The sequence below is a fragment of the Anser brachyrhynchus genome, assembly GCF_964034855.1.
Source record: "Anser brachyrhynchus genome assembly, chromosome: 4".
NCBI classification, from domain to species: domain Eukaryota; kingdom Metazoa; phylum Chordata; class Aves; order Anseriformes; family Anatidae; genus Anser; species Anser brachyrhynchus.
In genome coordinates this window covers 70874937-70898563 of record NC_137698.1, presented here as the reverse complement: position 1 = coordinate 70898563, position 23627 = coordinate 70874937, and the positions used below count along the sequence as shown (strand labels likewise).

At 50.0% G+C, this 23627-nt stretch overlaps 1 protein-coding gene across 4 annotated transcripts in view; it reads left to right on the top strand.

Annotated features, from left to right (window-relative positions):
* The first annotated feature begins 7910 nt into the window (after positions 1 to 7910).
* The window catches only part of FGFR3 (fibroblast growth factor receptor 3), a 55957-nt gene continuing 40240 nt past the window's right edge, over positions 7911 to 23627 (top strand). For all 4 annotated transcript variants that reach the window (XM_080592080.1, XM_080592079.1, XM_080592078.1 and 1 more), the window contains exons 1-2: positions 7911 to 8069; positions 8942 to 9177. In XM_080592080.1, the coding sequence (XP_080448206.1) occupies positions 8991 to 9177 (187 nt within the window). In that variant the 5' untranslated portion in view covers positions 7911 to 8069; positions 8942 to 8990. The remainder of the gene's footprint in view (positions 8070 to 8941; positions 9178 to 23627) is intronic.

Below are 23627 nucleotides of genomic sequence, written 5' to 3'. Positions count from 1 at the left end.
CAGATTAACTGCGGCTACCTGTGAGAACACGCTTCGACATTTCTATGAATTCAGGGTGGATAAAATCAAGTATCTCCAGTATTTATGGAACTATTTTGGCAAAGAAGGGACTGGAAATTTGTCACACAACATTCAAGAAAAAATGATAACTTCTCTGTAGTGTCCTTGTCTTCCTTATTACCCTGCGAGCTGCTCAATTTGCTGGAAGCACAGAACCATTCTCATTCTGTTGGTTTGCAGACAGGGTGCTCCCAGGTTAACTCCAGCACTGTCAGCTGCAGGGAGGAAGATATTTTCAAAGTTCAGGTTGTTTGATTTGGGTAAACGTTTTACATTTGCAGATATCCCTTGTAGCCTGGCTGCACGACTGCCCCCAGAGAAATCAAGCTGACGGTGGATTATCCCCCTCGCACTGCATAGTCAGATACAAACTATTGCAAATATTTTCATATTTCTATGGTTTGAGGCATCAACAGCCACAGAGAAAATATGCCCTTTTCAACCAAGTTCTTACTTGTGTTCTCAATTGAAAGAGGAGCTAATATATTCCTGGCAATACGCAGCCCTTTTGTTTTACCATGGCATATTATTAATACTATGCCTGAATTTCGGAAAACAACACAAATTTACTGTCTCAATCGAGTGACTTGGATGAACCACAGTGGATACTGCAGCTGCCCACTCATTGTTGTTTCTCAAGTGCCCAGCTTCATACACTTTTCCTTCTTCCTCCCAAAAAAACAAGGCTTCCACTCCAGTGCACGGCTGGAGACATTTGTACGATCTGCAGTGTTTGCATCCTGCCTCCCATGAGCCCATCAAGAGCAATTAAGAAGCAATTAAGAAGCCATTTCTCTGTAAACTACATTAAGCCTTTTGGCAATTATTGCTATTTTCCTGATTCATTTGAACTCTTTTCTCCACTCCTTGCATCAAATTTGGCAACTAATGATTAAGAGGAGTAACTTGATTTATCCATTAATGTTCCCAGCTAATGTCGTAGTCACTGTCCACATAGGGATATCACTAAAACAATTGAAAATACCTAAACAATATTTAGATTCATCCTTGGAGCAAACCCTTGTCCCCCCTCACCAGCAGACCCACAGATTCCAGACACTATAGAGGCCGAAGTAGACAGTCTGTATAAATATATGGCCAAAAAAAAATCATATTTAGTTACAGAAGAATAAATATATAGCAGTTTTCAATCGTTTTCACTGTAGTCTGTGGGTCTCTGGGGTACTCTGACTTCTTCTGAATGGTCTACAAAACTTAACAAGAAAAATGAGCTTATTGTCAATAGTCTTCAATTTAAGTATACAAGGGTCTGAACCTCTGCTGGAAAAAATGTGGATGTCTGCAAATGAAAAAGATGGAAAACCACTGACTGAAAACCACTGGTTATTCTGGCTGCTTTTTTTTTTTTTTTTTTTTTTTAAGGAAGACTAGGGTTATGCTGTAAAAATGCCTTCAGAAGTACCTATGTGCCTTTCGGTAGAAATTGAGATCTTTCAGATTTAAAGCTGTTGCAGTGATGTGAAACAGCGGCGGGTGCCGACCCTGACCTCAGGCACGGTGGTGGTTTGGAGAAATGAAGCCTTCGGTGATGACAGCTCAGAATCGGAGGGAACAAAGGTGAAATCTGCCTCTGCTGTTCCCAGTTCTTCCCCTCGCTCATGGCCAGATCCTGCAGTGCTCAGCTTGGCAGGGACACAGCTCTCCACCACGGGTCTCCCGTTGGCTGCTGCCCATGGACTCAGAGGGATGCTGCTTCTCTTGCCAGCCCCACAGTGAAGCCTTGAAGCCCACCTCCACCCAGAGAGCCACAGCTGCTAAAATGGGGTGAAAACTCTCTCTCTTTGGCTGCTGAACACCCAGGACCCCTCCATTATCTGCATAGACAAGCACCATGAGAAGTAGATCAAGTTCAAAACCCCGTATTTTGGAAGCATCTGTCTCTATTGGCCACAGGGACAGACCAGGTCCATTACATTTCTAACTCAGGTGCATTGCTACTTGAGTTTATGTGGGTTTTTCAACTTATGCAGACAAGGGTGGCAAACTGTTGCAAAGGCAGGAGATGCTCAAGGAGGGTGGGAAGTTTCCGGAGTCATGCAGTTAATGGCAAATCTGGGAGTAAACCGTGGGTCTTCTCTGTAAAAAAATAAAAAAATAAACCCCACACACCTTTGACCAGCTGGTCAATCGTTTACAAGGTTCTCGAGACGAGCGGTACCTGGCATCCAGTGTTTCTAAACGCTCATAAATGATTCATCTGATCTATTGACCTAAAACAAAATCAGTGAGAAAAGCATGGCAAACCATGCCGGCCTTGCAGGGCTGATCTCTACAATACGTCTGTCCCCTAGCACTACCCTGGTCACATTTTAAATGACTCAGGGATTACTTTCAGAACAAATAGAGCTCAGATGTGTCAGCAATACACGTGAAAAAATGGGGCAAAATCCAACCGGTAAGGGGGGCCTGGCCACCAAATTCTCGGTGAATGAAAGATGAGCAATTTCATACGACGAAAGCGTAATCCAGAAGAGAATTTCTTTCTTGGGAAGAGCTCCCAACGTTGACCTCACCTCTCTTTAAGAAGCCTGCTGGCTATTTTGCAGGGAAGAAAGCCCTCTTATTTATTAAACGCAGCCACTTGCCCATCTCCAGCAGTGCTACCAGGATGCCCACCACAGCCTCACGGCTCGGCACACGTCGGCAAGGCTGCTCGCACATTGCAAACCCTGCTATAACTCGAGCAATCAATTACCTCCCCGGGAAAGCCGCTGCTAGAGCATCGCAGTGTTCCTGGAATGTTTAGAAATACTTGTCAAAACATGACTCCGATTTCATTGTTAGTTCTATTAACATTCAAACATTTCCCTTGTTGATTAAAGGCATTGGCTCCACGCAACATCTTAAAGTCAATACCTACCTGCCTCCTATCCAATTTCTTATGTAACTGCCATTTTCCACACCGCAAATGTTTTTCTCCTAATGATGAATGAAACGATTTATGCCACAATTACTATGCAGGGGCTTTTCGGGGCTGACGGAGGCCAAACCTCCCCGACCACTGGTTGCATTCTTCGTCGCATTTGATCTGGACATCCAGCGTGCTGCGTGAGGGGAGTCGCATTTCTGTAGCAGCACAGCTATCGCTTTGCTCGGATGGAGCTGGATGTGGTTCCACGACTGAAAGCTGCAGACAGGGGGGTGGCGTTTGGGAAGGCTGTTCGCCTTCTTGGGCTCTGCAGTGATCGTGCGTGATGTGGGGGTAACACCACTCAACTCCTGCGGGAGTTATCTCTGTTTATAAAGTACCCTGTGCTGCTTTTCCACCCCAAAGCTGATGGCTGTGCACGTAGGATCCAGAATGTGTGTGCATGTTGCTTCTTATATCGAAGGGCAGTGCAAGTTAGGGAGCTGCTCAGTTCTGCAGCACAGCCCATTTATTTCGTACAGCAATACACACCCAATACACACTATCTCTGCAGTTGAATACACCCAGAGCAGAGCTTGCACCGCGCTCCCTGGAAAAACAAAGCCACCACAGGGATTGCAAGGAGATGGATGTACAAGTCACCTCTCGATGTGGCGAGGCAGGAGGCAGGCAGGGCACTGTGTCAGCACTGCTTGCGGAGCACACAGGCAGTATTAACGCAGTGCGAAGAATGCCTGATTTGTCCCTGTGCTCCAGCCTCTGCCTGCAGCAGGACAACGTGCCGCTGAGAGAGAGCTCGCCTGAAAGCTGGGGTGGTAATGCCCTAATGTTGCCCCACAGGCGTCTTTCTGTGGGTGGCGGAGGGATAAAGGGGTTGTGGCTTCGTTTCAAATGCCCCCCAAAAGAAGGGTGTCCTGCTAGCCTGTAAGTGCATTGCTCCAGCCCCACGCTTGCTTGAACCGTCCTGTGCGGTGACGGCACGAGCAGATCTGGCAGGCAGAAGTGATCGTTGCCTCCTCCTCTCCAGGCTCCAGAGCTTTAGCATTATTCACTCCAAGGACCGGGAAAACCCAGCCTGCACTGGTGGCGAATGGCACCTCGGAGAGATGTTTGTCAAGGGGACCCCGCAGCAGCCCCACGCTGCACGCGCAGCGGTTCTGCTGAGTCAGCAGTATTTCAAGATCAGCTTGAAATCTGTGCTTCTCACACCCTCCACAGGCTCTCTCCAGTTTTTTTCCCTCTCCGCTTCCTCCAGTCGTTCGCTCACCAGGCTGCCAAATGATCTTACCTCTGCCAGCACCTCCCTGCACGCAGCTCCTGCAGAAGAGGCACGGTGCGTCTCTCCGGATCACTCGTTCCTTTTTCACTTCAAATTGCTCGGCCCCTGCGGGGACCATCTATTTCTCATCTCTGCATGCTGCTCCGTGGGACACGACTTGTACGGGGTGAGGTTGTGCTGCAGCCACCTTGTAGGGGGACTGTGTGCAGGCGCAGAGAAAGCCTTCATGGGGTGGCTTAACCCCGTGCTGTGTTTTCCCTGACAATCATTTGGACCCTTAATCTTAGCAACAAGGACAGTCAGCTGGAAATTCAATAAACCCGCTCAGAAACACAGTCCTTTGGGCTGGCTAGCTAATAAAAACCGGTTTAGCCATTCCAATGCACCTTACTGATATAAATGGATAGTGACGTGAGCTCTGGAAATGTATCCCGGGGTCTGCCTCCGCTGCTGCTCTTAACCCTTTGGTGCTAAGGGGTGGGCAATTTGGGCTTCTACCCACGCACACTTTAACCAATATTTCAATCCAGTCTCATGTAACCTCGTAGCAGTCCATCAGGCTGAAGGAGCAGCTTGTTAAAGAGCTGCTGAAGCAGGGCTGCAGCTCTCCGTCTGGCTCACGGGTCCTAGCTTTGATAAGAAATATTTGGTGATGTTTATTCTGTGTACCTAACCCAATATGATTCAGACTCGTGTGACCACATTTTGCTGTAATTCTGGTCAGTCTCGCTCAGCATAGTAAAACTTGTAGTAAAGCTCAACCTCCTTCATTGCTCTGCTCTCAGTATTAATGCAGGAACCGTTTCCTGCAGCATGCCCTCAGCACGCTCATGCCATCCCAACCCACATCATCCCATGCTCTCATCCAGCAACGTCACCAAAGGTGACTCATGAGGAGCCCTGGCGCCAAGGGCTTTTGGACAGGCATCTCGCAGCCTGTCCCGTCCCCTTCTTCTGGACGGAGGCAGAAGGAACTGCTCAAAGCACTCACACCTGCTGTCAATTTTGCTGACAGCAGCCTGCATTTAACTTGTTTTGAGACCATCAGCAGGTCGCACTTTCTGAGAGATTAGCAGCCTCCTTCTGGGCAGGGCTCTGGAAAGGCACAAAGAGGGGTTTTAGCCATGCCAGTGCCCCCAGAGCCTGCAAAGCTCCCAAAGCCCCTTCCCAAGAGAGCCACCTTGGTGGGATCGGGGCAGGCGGAGGCGATGGTGATCAGCTCAGACACCGAGAGCATCGCTGATCACATCGTATTTCAGCTGCTCGCTTGGAAGAGAGCAGCCGCTCGCCATCCCTGAGCTGCTGAAAGGGGGTTGATTTTCATCACTGACAGCTCTGGATATTAAGAGGCTAACCAAATATAAAGTTCTGGGCAGGGAAAGCTTATAAAGGGGAAAAGGAGAACAAACATCAGCAGTGAGAGTACCCCAGCATGCAGGGGAGTGCACGCTCCTAGCTTGAGGTGGAAGAAAAACGCTGGGGCTAAATATACGGCTTATAGTGTAGTAGTCCTAAAAAAATGCAATTGTGTTGTGTAGGATTTACTAGTACATGGGACTTTTTATAGTAAGAAAGTGGCTGAGATGCAGTCCAGAGCCGTCGTTTCCAGCGCACAGCACTGCAGCCCGGGCTGCGCTGCGGTGGCCACACAGTGACAAAGCAACACCAGGAAATCTGCGCTTAATCGGGTCTGCGCGTGCTGCCCCGGAGGTTACCCAACGGGAAACCTAAAAATATCCCACTCTGGGGAAAACTGTGAACCTTGAAGTCCTTCGTGCAGGACTATCCCAATCCCTCTTTGATTTCCTGTTGTAAAGGGCTTCCAAATGTTATAAGCCTTTAGTTTTCCTCCAAATGAAAAACAGTTCAAAACCATTAAAGGACTTGATCTGAGATGCGGACCTTCATCTCTCCGCAACATTAGGACTTGCCTGGTTGGGATCGGCCGTTTCCATCCTATTACCCTGCTCTAGGGCTATCATGAATGCCTTTGGCTTCACCTGACACAGCGGCACAGTCATAGCATATAAAAACCGCCCTGAATTATCACATTTCGGCTTTAGCTGTGGGCTTAGGAAGCTCCTGATCCTCTTTGCAGCTCCGCTCTTGGAGCTCATAATAGTCACAATAACGGGTGTCGCTCTTACCCTGCCGACTTCACACGAGATCAGAATTTGGCCCTGCTTTTCCGAAAAGTCATCTTCAAAACAACGACGGCAACGACCCCGCGCGCGGTGCTGTCCCCGCTATAATTACGCCGCTGCCGCTGTTTTTATTTTTATCGATTTTCTGGCACCTCCAGCGCAGCAGTTGCGAGAGCAAACATCGTGCAGCTTGACATGCTGCCAAGGCATCTCCGTGACGGTGAAACCACCGCGCTTTCCTTTCCCCGTCTGCTTTTCCCTCCATTGTTTTCATTTGAACCGCTGGTGTCACCGGCGAGGGTCTCCGCTGACATGTAGGGATTTCCTCGCGGCGGCCCCGTCTCAATGCTTCCCCACACAATGCGGCAGTATTGAGATGTCAGAGTCTCCCTGCCCCTGATAAAGGTGTCAGGACGGATCCCAGTCTCGGCAACAACAGCGCCAAGCCCAAAGCTCTCCACGGCGCTGGGAGCGAAACCTCCCCACTCCCCTGGATTTCAGCACAGAGCCGGGACCCAAAAAACCTCAGCTCAGCTCTAACGCGAGCTCTCGGTCTTTTTGGGCCCCTGATGCCAAGCGTTTTCAGCTCCGATAATATTTGCATCTATTTTTGGTGAACGAGCTGCTACGTCAAGGGGATTAAAGCAGAGCTGTGACTTCTCGGCGCGAAGCAGCTCGGGTGGCTCGCTGGCAGTGACTGGTGTGTGTCGCTGTGGCTGGGGGTGTCTGAGATGACCGCAGCACCCAAAATCAGGGCTGCTCAGATACAAGCGACATTTAACCAGGTTTTACTGGAGTAGCCGGTCGGGTTAGAGACAGCAGGCAGGCAGAGCCCAAGGGGGACGCGATTACTCCCATCCATACGAAACCAGCGATGCTGGGTGTTTGGAGGGAGTCCCTGGGAGCGCTGGCAGCACACCGGGGGTTTCGCCATGGGGCACAGCAGGGCAGCCCTGCGGGCACGGTGCCTTTTCCCAGCACCCATCCCGGGGTTAAACCAAAGCCCTGTCCCACCTGGGCCCCCACTACCACCACCACCCAGTTCACCCAAACTGCAGCAGCTCCCAAAACACGCTCTTGCTGCTCCAGAAGAAAAAGCCCAAATAATAAAAATTTAAAAAATAAAAAATAAAAAGCGTGCCACGACATAGCGCCGGGTCCCACACTCACCCCCTGCCCTCCCCACGTTAACAACCCCCCGCCTTCCCTAAGAGACCACCTCCCCCAGCCTCACATCCCAGGACGGTGGGGGCCGGGGGGGGAAGGCATCTTTTTGGGGCCGGGCTCCCCTCTTTTCGGGGCAGGGCTCCCTTTTGGGGCCGGGCTGCTTTCTGGGGCAGGGCTCCCTTTTGGGGCAGGGCTCCCTTTTGGGGCCGGGCCCCCCCCGCCTTTTTGGGGCCGGGCTCGGAGGGAGGGGAGCGCGGGCGGCGGGCGCGGCCCCCCGCGGCTGCGGGGCGGAGCGGGGGCGGCCGGGGGCGGGCGGCGGGGCCCGGCGGGCGGGGACAGCGCGGCCGCCCCGCTCCGCGCCCGAGCAGCGGCGGGCAGACGCCGGAGCGCCGCGGCGGAGGAGGGAAGGAGGGAGGGAGGGCGGCCGGCACCGCGGCCGGGACCCGGAGGACGAGGAGGAGAAGGAGGAGGAGGCGGCGGCAGCAGCGGCTCCATGCGCGGTGCGCGGCCGGCCGCGGGGCTTGCGCAGGTAGGCGCCGCTCCGTGCTGCGCTCAGCGCCCTGCCCGCCGCCGCCGCGGGAGCGGTGCTTCGCGAGTTTCTGATTCTTTGTCCTAGGGTCCCGCATTTTGTCACTGTTCGTCTTCCTTATCGCTTATTTTGGCGTTATTTCTTTTACTATTTATTTTGTCCTTGCTTTAGCGTTCTTACGTGTTTCGTTATTTATTTTCTTGATCTTAGCTCATCACTCTCATCTTATTATTCTTATTTTCTTGCCTGGTTCATTATTCTTGTTTATTTACTCTTGTATACTTTATGTACTCTTAGTTACTCTCACTCTTACATACTTTATATGCTCTTACATACTTTATATGCTCTTACATACTTTATATGCACTTACATACTTTATATGCTCTTACATACTTTATATGCTCTTAATTATTTCATCATCCTTATTTATTTCATTACTTATTTCATTACTTATTTCATTAGCTTTATTTATTCCATTATTATTTATTTCATTACTCATTTCATCATTTTTACTTATTTCATTACTCTCATTTCACTATCCTGCTTTATTTCATTACTCTTATTTCATCACTCTCATTTATTTCATTCCCCTTACTATCCCATTACTCTCGTCTCGTTACTTTTACTTGCCCCATTCCCCCTATTTATTCCCTTCCTACTTCTTTCACCGTTTCACCTCTCCCCCCTCCCTTTCTCCCCTGGGGGGGGATGTCGGGGTGTGTGTGCCCGGAGGGGGTTGTGCGTTGGGGTGTGCGTGCACTGGGGCGTGTGTGCCCGGGGGCTGGGATGTCGGGGTGTGTATGTCGGGGTGTTTGTGCCGGGATGGGTTCCGTGCCCCCCCCCCTGAGCTCCCCCCCTGCCTGTCCCCGCAGCGCGGCGGCGGAGCGGAGCGCTGAGCGGCGCCCAGCATGCGGCCGGGGGATGTCTGAGGCGGGAGGCGGCCGAGGGGAGGCAGCGGCGGCCCCGCTCCCCCGGCGCCGTGCCGGAGGCATGGGGGCGGCCTGGGGCTCCGTCTGGTGCCTCTGCCTGGCGGCGGCCGTCGGAGGGCTGCCTTCGGCTCGGCGGAGAGGCGGAGGAGCGGCGGAGAGGAGCGGCGGGCAGCCGGCAGGTAAGGGCTTCGCCTCCCTTGGGCAGGGGGTCAGCGGGCAGAGGTTGGGGGGGGGGGGGCTGAGGGAGGCGAGGAGGTGGCGCAGGGGGTGGCTGCCCCCCCCCCCCCCCCCTCAAGTGGCCTGAAAGGGGGTGAAAAAAAGTCACCGAGTCTTAAAAAATTTATATATATCGCCCCCGGTTTGAAACGCCGCCTCTCGCTGATACGCCTCAGCTGCTACCTGAGTCGCTGTTTATTTTTCGAAGCTGTTTAATGGACGGGAGCCCCCTCGCAGCCCCCCGTCTTCCAGCTTGCATGTACCCGGCAGAAAAGTTTCCATTGTTCAACGAAAGGGTTTGAAGCCTGGTTGCCAAAAAAGTGACAGGGGAATAAATGGGCTTCGTGGAGGCTGGGGGTGGGGGCATTACTTTCATACCCCTTTTGGTTAAAGCTATAAATCACACCGGGGGTTGGTTTTGTTTTCAAGAAAGTCCTAATAAAACACCAGATTCTTAGTGTAACTCGTTTGGCTCATTTTTCACAGCCAAAAGAACTGATTTACAGGGCAAACATCTCCGCCACCGTGTCAGGGCGGCTGAGGTGGGCGCGGGCAGCGAGCAGCCCCGTGCCGCTCGCACGGGACCCAGGTGTCACAGCCTGCTGCGGGTCTCAGCACTGGGGCTGTACCAGGGGACCAGGGGGACAACATCCCGTTTGGGACAGCGGGGAGCTCGGCCATGCTTTGGGATTTCCCGCGGAAATCCTCATGATGAGGCTCGCTCGCTGCAGAGTCGCTGTCAAAGCCCCCCCAGGAGCCAGGATCGGGCCCCCGAGCGGAGGGCTCCAGGGTCCCCTTGCCGCCCAGCGATGTCCCCAAGGCTGTCCCATGAACCTGAAGCACTGGGGGCTTGCCACGGGCAAAGGGGGCTGCGAGGGCGGGCGCCGCGATGCCACGTGCGCGGGGAAGCGGCGGCCGAGCATCGCCCGGCGCCTCGGCTGGGCAGCGGCACCCGACCCGGGGTGGGAGGGAGAGAGGTTGTGCAAAAGCAACTGTAAAGGATATAAACCTTCCGCGCCAAGCAAAAACACGTTTTGCTTTTCAGCCTTTGAACGGCATGGTAAAAAAGCAAATTCTTTCTCCTGGTCAAATGGGCCATGGGGTATTGGCTCATTACTGAGGGTTGTTGTTCGCTGGGCTTTGCATTTACAGTCTAAGGCCTTATTTTCCATAAAGGGGCTTGGAAGGATTTTTCCCCAGTGATCTAATTCTCCACACGGGGCTGTGAAGGCTATAACAGCTACTGCTTTGTGCCTATACTCAGCTACATAAAACACACATTGAAGGGAGGCATTCTCGAGGTATGTGTATGTTTGCTAATATGAATACTCGCTATTAGCGGAGGTGGAGGGGGTGCAGGTTTTAACATCTCCGCAGGGAGGTGTTCGGCTGTTGGCAGGAAGGAGGCAGATGGCGGGGCTGTTGCTGAATAGAAGCTAAACTAAAAACACCAGGGGCCTCATCTGGGCCGAGTTTCTCTTCTCTCCCTTTCTCGGGGCTGCTGCAGGAAGAACAATGTCAATTTTTTTCCACCCCCCCTTCTTTTTTTATGAATGAAAGTAGAGAGGCGAGGCAGGATTGAATGTGTATGTCATTCAGGGGCTATGACAGAGATGATTAGGGAGGTCAGTGAACTCCTTTGCAGCCTTGAGCATGCGGTCACTCTATTCAGCAGCCACAGAATAGACATCAATATAAAAAAGCCCGTCCAATTTGCATTAGTATTCAGATAAAGATATTACTCCGTACGATTTGTGAATGTCAAGTAACGCTGGCTGTTTTCTTAGAGAGCAGACCGACTGAAACGGCAGCGTTTCGCTTTTAAAAGCTTCTGATAACTGGCCTGTCTCCTGTAGCTGGTTTGTAAGTGTCTGTCTGCCCACAATATACGTGAAAAAAGGGGAATTTTGGGGCTCCTTAGCATTTGGGAGTTAGCAGCCAGAGCTGTGTATGCGCATTGAAAGAGTTGTACAGAGAGCCAAAAGGGCGGAAGAGGTGCCAATACGGGATTTAGCCGAGCCGGGGCACGTACGGATTCCTGTCACTTCTCTGCTTGGACATGGCAGGAGATGCTCTGGGTTTGGACGATTTGCCTTACGCAGCCGATGGCAGCCGTGCTCTGGTGGCCCGCCAGCTTGTGCCCGGCGGTGGGTGCGAGGTGCACGCTGCATACGGCCTGGCTCTGTGTACCTAAATGTTCCAAAGGTCACCCTGAAATTGCCCTCGTGCTGAAGCGAGTGCCACACGGCACTGGAGCAGGGCTCGGGGTTCACGTGGTCCCTTCAGGGAAGTGTTTTAAAACCCTCTAAAAAGAGCCCCTTGTAAATTGGTGGTGCTTCCGACTTCGTGTCCGAGAACTGAAACCCTTTAGATTCAGTGGGCAGCTATGAGATAAAAAGTTGTTCTCTAATAATAGCAGCTAAAAAAGGCAATTAAGCCTTTGAAGTTGAGACTAGCGTGTTTTATTGAGTAATAAAATAAGAGGACACGAGTGAAGGATGATGAAATATGGCTTTTTTTGGTTGTCTATCCCTTACCTAGCAAAAAAAGTCTGTTCCAGGGCAGAGGCTGACTCACCAACATGCTCGCCAGTGGCTGTGTAACCCCACATCTTCTACACGTATTGGCAAGGGTCACTCCAATTAAATCCGAGGGTTTTTTTTTTTCTTTTAATTAAGACTTCATTAACAACCATGGGGTAGGGAATGTGATGAAAGTAAATCTGTAGATTGTGTTAGCGAAGTGTTGATCTGCTAATTAAATCATGCAATTAAACTAAGCCACTCTGACCAGCACGTTAACTTTTATGACTCTCTCCAACAAATCTTCGGTGCTGTTGGGGAAAGCGTACCTGTCCAGCAGCCCTCTCCAGCGTGGGTTTTGAAGTTTTGGTGCAGCATCCCCGCTGCACCAGGGCTGTTCCCATCCAGAGGGACCCAGTCCTGCAGCCTGGACAAAGTGAAATTTCACGTGAAATTTTGGGGAGGGCTTTTTCCGCCTCTGTAAGGCCGGGAAACAATTTTTCCCCCTTCGTGTATAATCAGTAAAGGTGAACTTTGATACCCGACTGTGTGCTCAGAGAGCTGTCCTCTCGGCACGCTCACTGCGTGCGTCTGCTCTTTCAGTCAGGGACCGAAAAAGGCGGGGGGGTGACGGTGGTTTCCGACCAGTTAACAAAATTTCCAGTTCACAGCAGTGTTAGACCAACACGTTTCTGACAGTGCCCTGTCAGACAGAGCCGTGGCAGGGCTGTAGCTGAAGCTCGGTGTCTGTGCCTGCCGGGACGTTCTGCTGGCAGTCACTGGAGGGGGCAGGATGCGGTGCTGGAGCTTGGGCACGAGTCCCGAGGCTTCAGAAGAGGTGAAGAAGTGGTCGTGTTGTCCCCAAGAGTTTAGCTTTTGGCAGTCTTTAGTGTACATGGATACTGATCAGGAATGCTACAAGTTCAGATATTTCTATTAGGAAGGCAGGTGAAATTCCCTTGCTAGTTGAGCGACTTTTTCCCAGCTGGGCTGAACCTGGTGCACAGGCATCGATTAAACCTACGTTAATTTTATTCTGTTTCCTCATTTGAAAGGACTTACCTCTTTTTCCTAGTGTGCTGCGTGCGTGTAACTTTCCCTGTGCTCCGGGAGTCAGTTCGTCTGGCTCTGCATACCTTTTTCTTCTTTTTTCAGAAAAGAAAAGCAGCTTGAAACAGCCTGCTGACTCAGCACCCTCCAAGCCGTTCGGCAGCGCGGTTTGGTGGACGGGCTTCAGCGTTTGCTGTTTCATCCCTCTGAACACTGTTTGGTTTATAAACTTCATTCCCTTCCACGTACCAGGCCGGGTGCCAGGGGACGGTGGCTCATTACAAATTCTCCATATACCCCCTTTTTTTTTTTTTTCAGCAAACGGGGCTGGAGCTGGGCAGAGCCATGCCTGGTCCCTGCAAGCGGGCAGCCCAGGCTGCTGGAGGAGTAAATCCCATAGCACCCCCTGGGCAAAATGCAGGCTAAAGCTGCGTCTGAAGACACGTTCGATGCTGAAAGCACCTTAAATTACCTTGTGACACCCAGGCTTTTTTAACTAGGCCTCCTACATAGCTTATCATAGCTAAACATAGTTCACTGTCTGCCCCTCTTTGGGCTGTTTATCTGGTGACCTCGCAAAAAAATGTGCTTCTTCCCTGAACTGGAGCTGACAGCCCCAGTGCCCCCTTCCCGATAGCTCGCAGCTCAGGTTGCCAAGTGCCATAGATATGATTTAAAGCTCTGGATGTGTGAAGAAGGGCTTTTACTCCTGCGGCGAATGCGGAATTCCTGATGTTGCTTCCCCCTAAAGTATCAGCTCCTTGGCTTGAATGACCAGGAAGTTTCTGTAATATCAAAAGCAAACAAGAACTGTGAGATACGAGCCGAGTAAAACCTTTGGTAAACTTAGTAGTTAAAATGTGAAAGGTAATCAGAAGTAAAGCTGCCCTATCATTCTGATAGGCTATCTGGGGGGGGTTGCAGCGTTCAGGTGGATAGGGACAAGCCCAGCAGTTAAATTGCTCTTTTTCCTTGTTTTTGTTTTTTTTGCTGTGACACTCAGGTTACACAACTTAGCAAAGCTTTTATTTTTGAAGAATCGCAGCGCAGCAAAGCGAGAAAGCACTTCTCCAGTAACCGCTTCAGTTTCAGATGTATTCATCTAAAAAAGGTGTGGTATTCGTAGCAGAGGGGGAGCTAGCTTCAGTGAGCTGGCCTTGCTTCCTCAAAGCCCAGAGAGGAGGGGAAGATAAAGACTCGGTTCAATAAAAAGGTTATATTGAAACTTGGAAGCGCGCTGTAGTCTCTTTATCGCCCAGAACCGTATGCAAAACAATTACCATGTGCTTACACGTCGAGCATCTGTGGGATTTTGGGGCCGTGCCATCTCCGCAGGTTGCGAGGGGTTAAAAGTATTAATGACTCAGAAGTGAGAAGGCTTCCAAGTTTTCGGGTGGGGGAAGGACGCAGTCTGGGGCTGCTGCGATCTGCGGCTGGAAAACCGCGCAGGCTGCCCTGCGTGCCGGAGGCAGCGCGCCCCGGGAGCACCGCGGCACCAGCACCAGCGATGGTCATCCCACGAGCTGCTTCGCTGCCTTAAAACGTCAGGCTGATCCACGGCAACATGCTGATTTGTGTGGTTTTTGGAGGGAGATGAGTGTTTTCCCAGGGGAAAGCAAAATAGACATCTATCCAGGCTTTTCTTTTGAGGGCAGGGAGGTACGGGAGATGTTCCTGGGTCCAGATGATGTGACCACCCCTCGTCAACCTCCCGCTCTCCCTGTAAAACAACTGAAAGCTCCCGAGAATTGGGATTTTTCACTTTATCTGGATGCTTGGCAGAGTTTGTAAAGGCCCTTCAGGGGTGACTTTGGCTCCCGGTTCAGAGGGTTGCTGCTTTGTTTCGGGGGTTTCACCGTTCCCTGCTGCTTGTAGTCCTGTAAAGATAATAATGAGGTCCTGATCCTGCGCCTATTGAATCCTAAGCAAAAAAGCCCCCATTGATTTCCAAGGGAGCAGGCTGGAGCCCTTAACAGATCGTGGTGGGAGCGACTGTTCAGCATAAGCGGGGATTGTTCGCAAAGTTTTCTAATGACCCAAACATTTTAACAAGCAGAGGAAACTTTAGGGAGGTGGGCAGGTGCCTGCCTCTGCTGCTCCAGGGCCATCCCCGGCCCTCCCGTCCCCCTGGGAACAAGCTGTCCCGGGACCTTCGCTTTCCATCTCACTTTCGGTCAGTGGCTGCCTTTGCACTGTGCGATTGCAGGTTTTTATGCCCCCCACCCGGCCTGGATGCAAATTGGTGGCATCTCAGTGACCAACGCTGCCCGGACCCCTCTGCACGGTGCTCTGGGGTGTCCCCGTGGTGTCCCCACGGGGCCGCTTCCACCAGAGCAGGAGCTGGCGTGATGTGGGTTACAGCAGCAGCGCTCGGCCAGGAACCGCTGTGGTACAGCAGAGAAACCCTGGAGGAGCTTCCCCAGCACTTCGCAGGCATGGAAAAATGTTTTTCTCAGAGAACTGCGCTGTATTTTTTTTCCTATTGTCTGCTTTCGTGTGCAAGACTCAAATGCAAGAAATTCCCTCCCAGCAAAATATTTCAGCAGCTTGTTAGGAGACTGTAGGTCTTGAAGTAAACAGTGATTTGATTTTTTTTTTTCCCCTCCTAAATTTTTTAACTTCTCTCTATAGATCCCCAGGGCAAGCATTTTATTTGTGGCCGATAGCAGGGTCTGTGCAAGATTAGCACACGGGTTCCCCGAAATGTGCTGGGGGTATCGGAGCTAAAAATGGGGGTGGGGGGGCAACATTTGCAGTGGGAAGATTAGGGAGTTTGGAGTCTGCACTGACAAGTAGCATGTGCAACCAAAGATAAATCGTCCATAAGCCAATCTTTAATTAAAAGAATGATCGGAATTAAACATAGCATTATCTCTGCTGATCTGTGTCACGTGGAGCCCGTACGAATAAAGCGTTTTTGGGGAGGGAGAAGAGAAAAACACCAGATTTTAATCTTCTTTTGGTAGCCGATATGTCTGCCTTTTGAAAGGGCATATTTCTCCCTGTCTTGGAGTACCCAGGCTTGTTGACAGTAAACAACTGTCACTTGGCAGTTTATGAAAGAGGAGGAATGTTTAAGAAAACATGTCCAGTTTAAATAGTTATGTTAATAGCTGGGGATTCGTGCAGAAGTAGGGGGGCCAGTAAATGGAGGTGCATAAATTAGCTGGTATTTCCTGTGCAGGGCACGGACTGCGAACGAATGCAGTTGGAACAGGGGGGAACACTTGCAAAATAAAATAAAAAATACATTCATTTTACGGCCGGCGTGTTACGCACGCTCCCGCAGCTTTGCATGAAAGAGTTTTTTTGTTGTTTTTTTTTTTCCAGGGAAAACTCAGAGAGCCTCTTTCTTGCAGCGTGCGGTCGTTGGGTGCCTGGTGAGCGGGCAGCCCAGAGCTCCCCCTGCCCATTGCGCCCCTCGTCCTTGCCTCTCCTCCCCAGGGCTGGGGGAAGAGAAACCTCGGCCTCCCAGTCTGCGAACTGATAAATTGCAGAAAGGAAGGCAAAAAAAGTAAGAAAGAGCAGATGGTGTCCTCTCTGCATCCTTTCTCAAAATTGCTACAAATCCATCAGCCACCTTCTTCTGCGTTAAGCGCTTGCAAATGTAGTGAGTGATGGCCGAGCGTGAAGCATTCCTTCCCCGAGAGCCCAAAGGCATCAGTGTCAAAAGTGTAATGAGTGAGTGCCTGGTGTCAAGCACTCAAGAACTGTAATTAAGCATAAAAATAAGTTTCAGGCTTTCCAGGCTCCTGATTTCCCTGCCTAGGGAGGCAGGGAAAAATGCTATTGGGGCGTGCTGATGTCTGCTTTGGAGATCCCTGGTAAAACCATGTTCTTGTCCTCACACAGCTGCATCCCCAGCTCCCAGCCCAGCTGAAATACTGTATAAATACAGTAAATACCATAGAATTTAAGTGTAGATACTACGTTACAGATACTAGATCTTTCATTCTGCCTTGGGTATCTCAGAGAGAGGCACCTTGACTGTAGCACCTTCTCTCGCCATCGTTTCTTCTACCCCTTGTTAGAGATCGAGTGGCTCCAGCAAACAGGAGCCCCCAGAGTGTGGGGTAGCACTTCAGTTTTGCCCAGTGGTTCTCTTAGTATTGCTGTTATTTAGACACAGAGGCAAAGGAAACCCAAATCTGAAGCATCCTGCCCCAGAAATGCTTCGGGATCTGCCCCTGGTTTAACCACCTGCATGCGGCCCAGAAAAAAAAAAAAAAGGAAAACCAGTCCTTGCATGCGTTTGTTGAGTTGTACAGGGACTCCAACTTGTGTGATATTTAGTGGAGAAATGAGATTCCTGCCTCATTGCTGGCAGCGATGGATTTGAGAAGGCAGTGGGCATCTTCATCGGGGTGTCTTCATGGAGGGAGAGGAACAACACAGGCAGCTGGGGGGCACAGCAGGGTTCCCCTGTGCCCTTCTCTCTCTCAGTGCAGGAAAAAGGGACAGCTTAGTCCCCGCTGCTCTGATTTCCGTGGTGGGTCGCAGCCCTGCAAACTGGGCTGCCCGCCTGATTCTGGGTATCGTAACCCCACACACAACGCAAATGCTTCCTACCAGGAGCCCTCTGGATAAGGTAATCGTGTCGGTGGAATGTGTTAGTCCTGGCAAAAGGCGCCTGAAGCCTTCTCAGGTGCTTTCAAAATATGCGTAAATGTTTGAAGTGGAGGTTTTCGTCCCCTCTGCCCCCCTGCTCCCAGTGCATAGCAAATGAGGCATGGACAAGTGGTGCAGTCTTGCAGGGATGGCAACCACTGCTGCTTGAGCCTGGCTGGTTTTGGGGTGAGGAGGAGCTGTAGGAGCAGCACGCGGTGTCTCGGGGCTGGGAGGAAGAGGAAATGATGCTGGATTAGATGCCAGTCCTCCAACAGGGAGCAAAGAGACCAGAGCCCAGATTTTGGGTCATTTATGGGTCTGAACTGCTCAATGGTCTCACTGCTGTGGGCAGCTCTCACTCTTCTTATGGATACATGCATCTATATTGAGAAATAGGTTTAAATATGTGGTGAGGGTCTGACTTCACGTCTTGGCTCATGCTGCCAGGTGGTGGTTCGTCCACCCATCCCACCCAAGGGAGCCCCACTGGAGCTTGCCATCGGTGCCTGACTTACAGACAAATCCAGCCCGTGTGTGGCCACTGGCCTCAGATTTATGTCCCACGGTTTCTGTCTGCAGAAGAGAAATGGCTCTTTGCTTCCTCCTTCCTCTTGCCCATTGCAATGACCAACCCCGCTGTCGCAATGGCATCCGTCTCAGAGGGATGTGTGGGAGCTCGTTTGCAGAGCGAAGAGGTTTTAGACGTGTTTTTTGGGGGGGAAGGAAGGGAAAAGCTGGGAAGGTCAGACCGCAGAGGATGGGGCAGGTGCCTGAGAGAGCCTGTGGAAGGTCCCAGGCTCCCGCAGGCAGGACCAGCAGTGTCCTGCTGCAGGAGGCTCCACAGAGAGTGCCTTTCCTTATGGATGCATTAAAATAGCTGCGCGTGGAGCTGTCTAACCTGCTGCTGGCATTTCTGGAGCCTACCGTGGTTCAGTTCCTAGAGGATGATTATTTGGGAGCATTAAAGCAGTTTGTAGGGAGTGGGAACTGAGACACGCATGACTTCCTTGAACTCTCTCTTAATTTATTACGTGCAGTCAGAAACCCGCTGTAATAGATACGGTTGCACGAGACCATTAAAAGGTCCGTGCTGCTGAACCCGATGCCCTGCTGTTGCTGCTGGAAATGATAAAACGCCGCGTTCGGGTAGGATGGTATGCGGCACTCTGTGTGTGTGCGCCTAGGCATGTATGCCGGTAAGTCCTGCTAATTTAGGGATTGTTTTCCAAGTCTGTTTTCTATAACTCCGTAGACTTAATACAAATAAAGAGCTGACCAAGTTTCCTGTGAGAAGCCCAGAACAAACGCTAGCATGGGATTTGAATGCAGAAAGGTGAAAACACAAAATGTATACAGAAACAGCAAGTCAAACAAGCTGAAAAAATACTGTAAGGTTGATTTAACAGAGCAGTGAACTCCAAGCTGTCTAATCCCTTCAGCAGCCTTCTTTAAAGACGAGAAATAAAAGAATTTTCGACAACCCTTTTTCTTTTACCATCTCTCAAAACTCTTTCTCGTAACGCTGAAGGGTAAGCGTTGAGTTTAGCAGAAGGGCAAAGTGTTGCAGCTTTAGTGAGATGTGCTTTCTAAATAATAAAATATTGGTTTGTCGTTTGCGACTTTAGATTACAACGGCTCAGCCTTCACGAAAAGGAGATTAGACTTCTGCAATTTGGGTACCTGGCACCTCCATCTCGCTTGAGGCATTGAAATAACAGGCTTGGTTTTGAAAGATGCTGAGCCAGGTCAGGCTCCGCATTTAAAGCACTTAAGCACTCTTAAAATCTGGCTATTCATTTTGGTGCCTAGATATGGATTTCTGGGCTTAATCACTGACCTTTGCATTTCAAATGTTTGGCCTTTGTTTTCTTTGCTAAGTATGCAGACAGAGTGGCCCCCAAATTATTTTTTTTTCCCTTTTACACAGCTGAAAACAGCTAGCAGAGAAGCCTTGAAGTTCTGTGTCTTATTACTGAGAAATAGGGATCTTTGAAAAATGCCATTTTATGTAACTCAAGGGAAGCTTGCAAAGAGGGGAATATTTACTTATTTTCATTCATGTAAACGTGATCAGTAATATATCTAAAACCCACAATCAGTTGGAAAAAAAAAAAAGAAACTACCCTAAACCTTTGCCCTCTCTTAATCTGTGTGTACCAGAGGTTTTTTTTTTTTCAGATGTGCTTTTTTCCCCCCTGAAATAGAGGCAATTGATAGGCTCATAAACAAATACCAAACATTAAGCCCTAATCTCCATATAGAGGGGCCTGACCCTTTTTATGGAGAGAGAGGGTAGAGGGAGGAAACAGGGCCAGGAGTTTGAGGTTTAATGCTTATTAAAGTTTTAGTGGGTGGGAAAATGCAATCAATAAATTTTGTTTAATGCCTTGAAACTGGTGTTGGTTTTCACTAGCTACGCTGGAGAGTAGTTTTCATTTTGAAACTAGGACACTCGTAGTTGGAATGACAATTAATGTGGAGTGAATATGGTCCCAGTTGGAAGCCGGGTTTTGAATAGCATGAAAACTCCCCCCACCTCCCATCGCTGGCTCCAGAGTATGGTCGCTTCCGTTTTTAATTAGCGGGCCAGGCAAAATTTAGCTCATTGTGCCTTTCTGCTCTTTTGGCCCAGTGGCTAGCTTGGATTTCTCCATCTTGCTGTCATGAGGCTGTTCTTTTTATTTTTCTTCAGTTTTGGCGCAGGGAGGAAGGGGGGCTTCAGGATACTTAGGATTAAAGTCATTGTTCTGGGGTATTTACAGCCAGCTGCCTGCATTAAATGAAGATTAGAGGAGCGCACATGAGAAGTGCAAGGGAAACGCAGAGGCGCTGGGATTTGGTGGCTGCATAGCTGTGAACCAAAGGGGAAAGGTTGGGGCCTTATGGCAAATTTTTTCTAGCGCCATGTGATCTCAAAACCCGCTTCAGGAAAGCATCACAAGCACCCGCCTGGACCAGCCTGGGAATTGTATTCCCACTGTTCCAGGTCTGCATCCCGTAGAAACTTCCTCTGAGGTGAACCTCAACTGTTGGGCCTGGTGACTACGTATTGTTTAAAAAAAAGTATGCAAAGGCACTGAAAAGGTGCTGAATGTTCTGCTAGCATTCACCAGATAGCTGAAAGCCCATCCTGAGGTCAAGAACTTTCAATGGGATGAATTTTTGAAGGATTTTAGGAAGTAAATGAGAGCGTAGAGGAGGACCCAGCTGAGCGGCCTGGTCTGGGAAGGCCAGCGTGGTGTGCTGATGCCTGAAGAGCTTGGGTTTGCTCAGGACCTCCACTCTGTGGTCGGTTGTGTGTACTTTGGTGTGGTTCTGGGACCCAGTCCTGCTTGAGTGGAGGCTGGGGACGAGCTTTACTCAGGCCTTTGGGAAGCTGGGAAGCTCCAGTCTAGGCCTCAGTTTCCATAACTGCCTCCACTGGCTTCAGCCAGTTGTTGGTGGTCATTTACTCACTACAGCGATGATTTTTTTAAATTTCCTTGGGCATGAGGAGCAGAAATGTAAAACCTCAACCATTTTGTGACAGGATCAGCCTATTCAGACCAAGCCAGGACACCACTGCTACCCTGTGCAGCCAGTGATTTTGACCTCACTTCTCCCATACCAGCTTGTCACTCTACGGATCTGAAAGCTGGGGCTGAGTTGGCCACCACTCTTGAGGCAACGGGAAGCATACACCAAACAGACAGCCCATGGTTGTGCTTCCCCTAGGATCAGCCCAACGGGTGTCCCATCACTCTGCCTTGTGTAGGAAGCGGTCCAGGTTGACCGTGTTTGGCCACCACGATGGGGTGAGGTGGGCTGGGTATAACTGAGTGTGGGCTCAGTTACTGGCCTTCTTTGGAGTAAAGCAGGACCAACATGAAGCCTTTGGTACCCAGGAGAACAGGAGGGACTATTCCAGAACAGGAACCATCTGTGTGGGCATCCTTGAGGTGCTTCAGCACAAGCCAGGAGCTCCCATGGGATGCATGGAACAGCACGGCCTGGGGACATGAGCATCCCCACTCCCTGTGTTCAGGAACCACTGATGTTGAAGTGGAGGACATTTCATTCGTTTTTTTTCTTTACTCTAGAAAAAAAAAAAAAGTGCAAAACTGTGAGACAGATATGGGTGGTAGTTGCTTCTTGTTCTTCTTATTTTTTTTTCATTAGAGGAACAAATGAAAATCTGGCCAAACTTTAAGGAAAATACCCATCAGTGTCTGTTCCTTTAAGCCAGCAAACTCCCAGCTGAAGGCTGTCTTTGGGACAGGCACTCTGCTCTCAGCAGCAACCAAAGCTTTGTGTTCCTGGGGTTTTGCATTCCCATTTTTCCTGGGTGTAGCCAGGAGACCCCTTTGATTTGTTCTCCTTTTTTTTTTTTACTCCTTAGGGCTTTCCAAGTGCCACAGGGAAATCCTCCCAGCCAAAGTGTTTTTGTAACTATTTTAGCTTTGTGACAATTTATTTCTTCTTCTAACTCTGAGCATCTGAATTGGGTGATTTGAGAAAACAGTCCATTAAAAGGAGGATACTGTAGAGTCCTGATGAATCCTGTTTTCTACTTGGCCGGTGGAACAGAAAGCTAATTGCCAGTAGTAAATCCATTCAAAGGAGGGCTGGAGGGAGGGAGAAAAGCTAATATTCCTTCTTGAATGCCATTTAATCTCTGAAACCTTTCATGCAGATGTAAATTAGGATTTGCACAACAGAGTCAACAGTTGCTCAGTAGATAAGGCAGATTTGCAACATCTGCTTTTCCATTTGAGAAGCCCTTCCAAAGTCGCTGTTGGGGATAGCCAAGCTAAACACTAGAGGGTTTTTTTCCCATAATCTCTTGTTTATGAAAAAAATGCATATGACTTGAGAATTAAACCTGGTTATCATTCTGGAGATTCTCTAGGAAGAAAGTTTGCTTTCCTCCTAATACACAAATCTAAGAAAAAGTAAAAATAAAAAAAAAATCCCTTGGTGGTAATAGAGCATAGCACACTTGTTAAGGCTGTCTGGTAGCAGTTGCACAGGCACTGCAGTGGTAATACTGTATAAACAGTTTACCTTTCTTTATTATTAGGAAAGCTATTTTAGGCTTTTCCAGAAGAACCCCCCTCACACCCCGGAGCAAAGACAGCAGGTGAAAGATAAAGCAACCCCTTCAAATGGCTGAAGCAAACTGTTTTCAGACGTCATTTCCTAAAGGCAAATTTCTAAATCACAGGTTAGGCTTCTACAGAAGTGACCAAGTCGTTTCACTTACAGAAGTGAACAGGCTTTGGGGTTTTGCTGAGGTGTGAGCCCTCAGGAGCCACGTTGAGCGGGGGAGATAACCCGGCTGTGCCTCACTGCTGGAAATGATGTTGTTTTGGCCAAGCATCCCTTGGGGATGTGCTCGCTGGTGCCCCTTCTGCGCAGGCTGGTGGGGCTGTGGCAGGGCAGGGATGCTCCACTGACGCCGTCACACATGCTGCAGAAAAAGGGGAAGCTTCACCTTGCATAAAATGCTGCCAAAAAATAATAATATATATATGTAATAGATATATAATGCGGTGCTGTAAGGATGACCAGAGATGGGCTCACTTTCCTGCCACTCCACCAATCTTTTCTGCCCTAACAAAGCAGGGATGGTGTGAGCAGGCAGCCCCACCATCTTATCGTGCCCCTGCTCCTTGCTGCCCCCCATGGCCTTGCCGGGAGGATGGGTCTTGTGGGGCTGCTTGATGCCACGTTTGGGGCTTTTTGCGTGAGTTTCAATATTCCCTGGGGCCTGTCTGCCTTTCTGGGGAGGGGGCGGCACGTCCTGGTTTGGGAACATTGCAGGATGCTGGCACGGGGGTTGGCACACTGGCTGCTTGTCACTGCTTGCCAGCCCTCCTGGCTGCTCTTATAAATGATAGCACATCCCAAATGAACAATGCGCAGCCAGAAAAGAGAGGTTTATTCCCGTTGTCATCCATGGGGCTTGCTCTTCCCGGGACAGAAGCCCCTAAGGGGAGGACATACATATATTGGGGGACACAGTGTAGCTAGCAAGCTGTAGCCCTCTTCAGAGGGATCAGGCTGATGAAGCTTCATACTAGGACTTACTGGGCTGCAGCTGGAAGAAACTGGGCTCAACACAGCTGGCTTCTTGCCGTGGTGCAGACTGGCCAGCCCGCATGGAAGGAAAGGGAAAAACATGGTGTAGGTTTTGGGAAAAAGAAAAAATAAAGGATTCTTTGCTCAGATTTTACTGTGGGACAGTTGAAAGC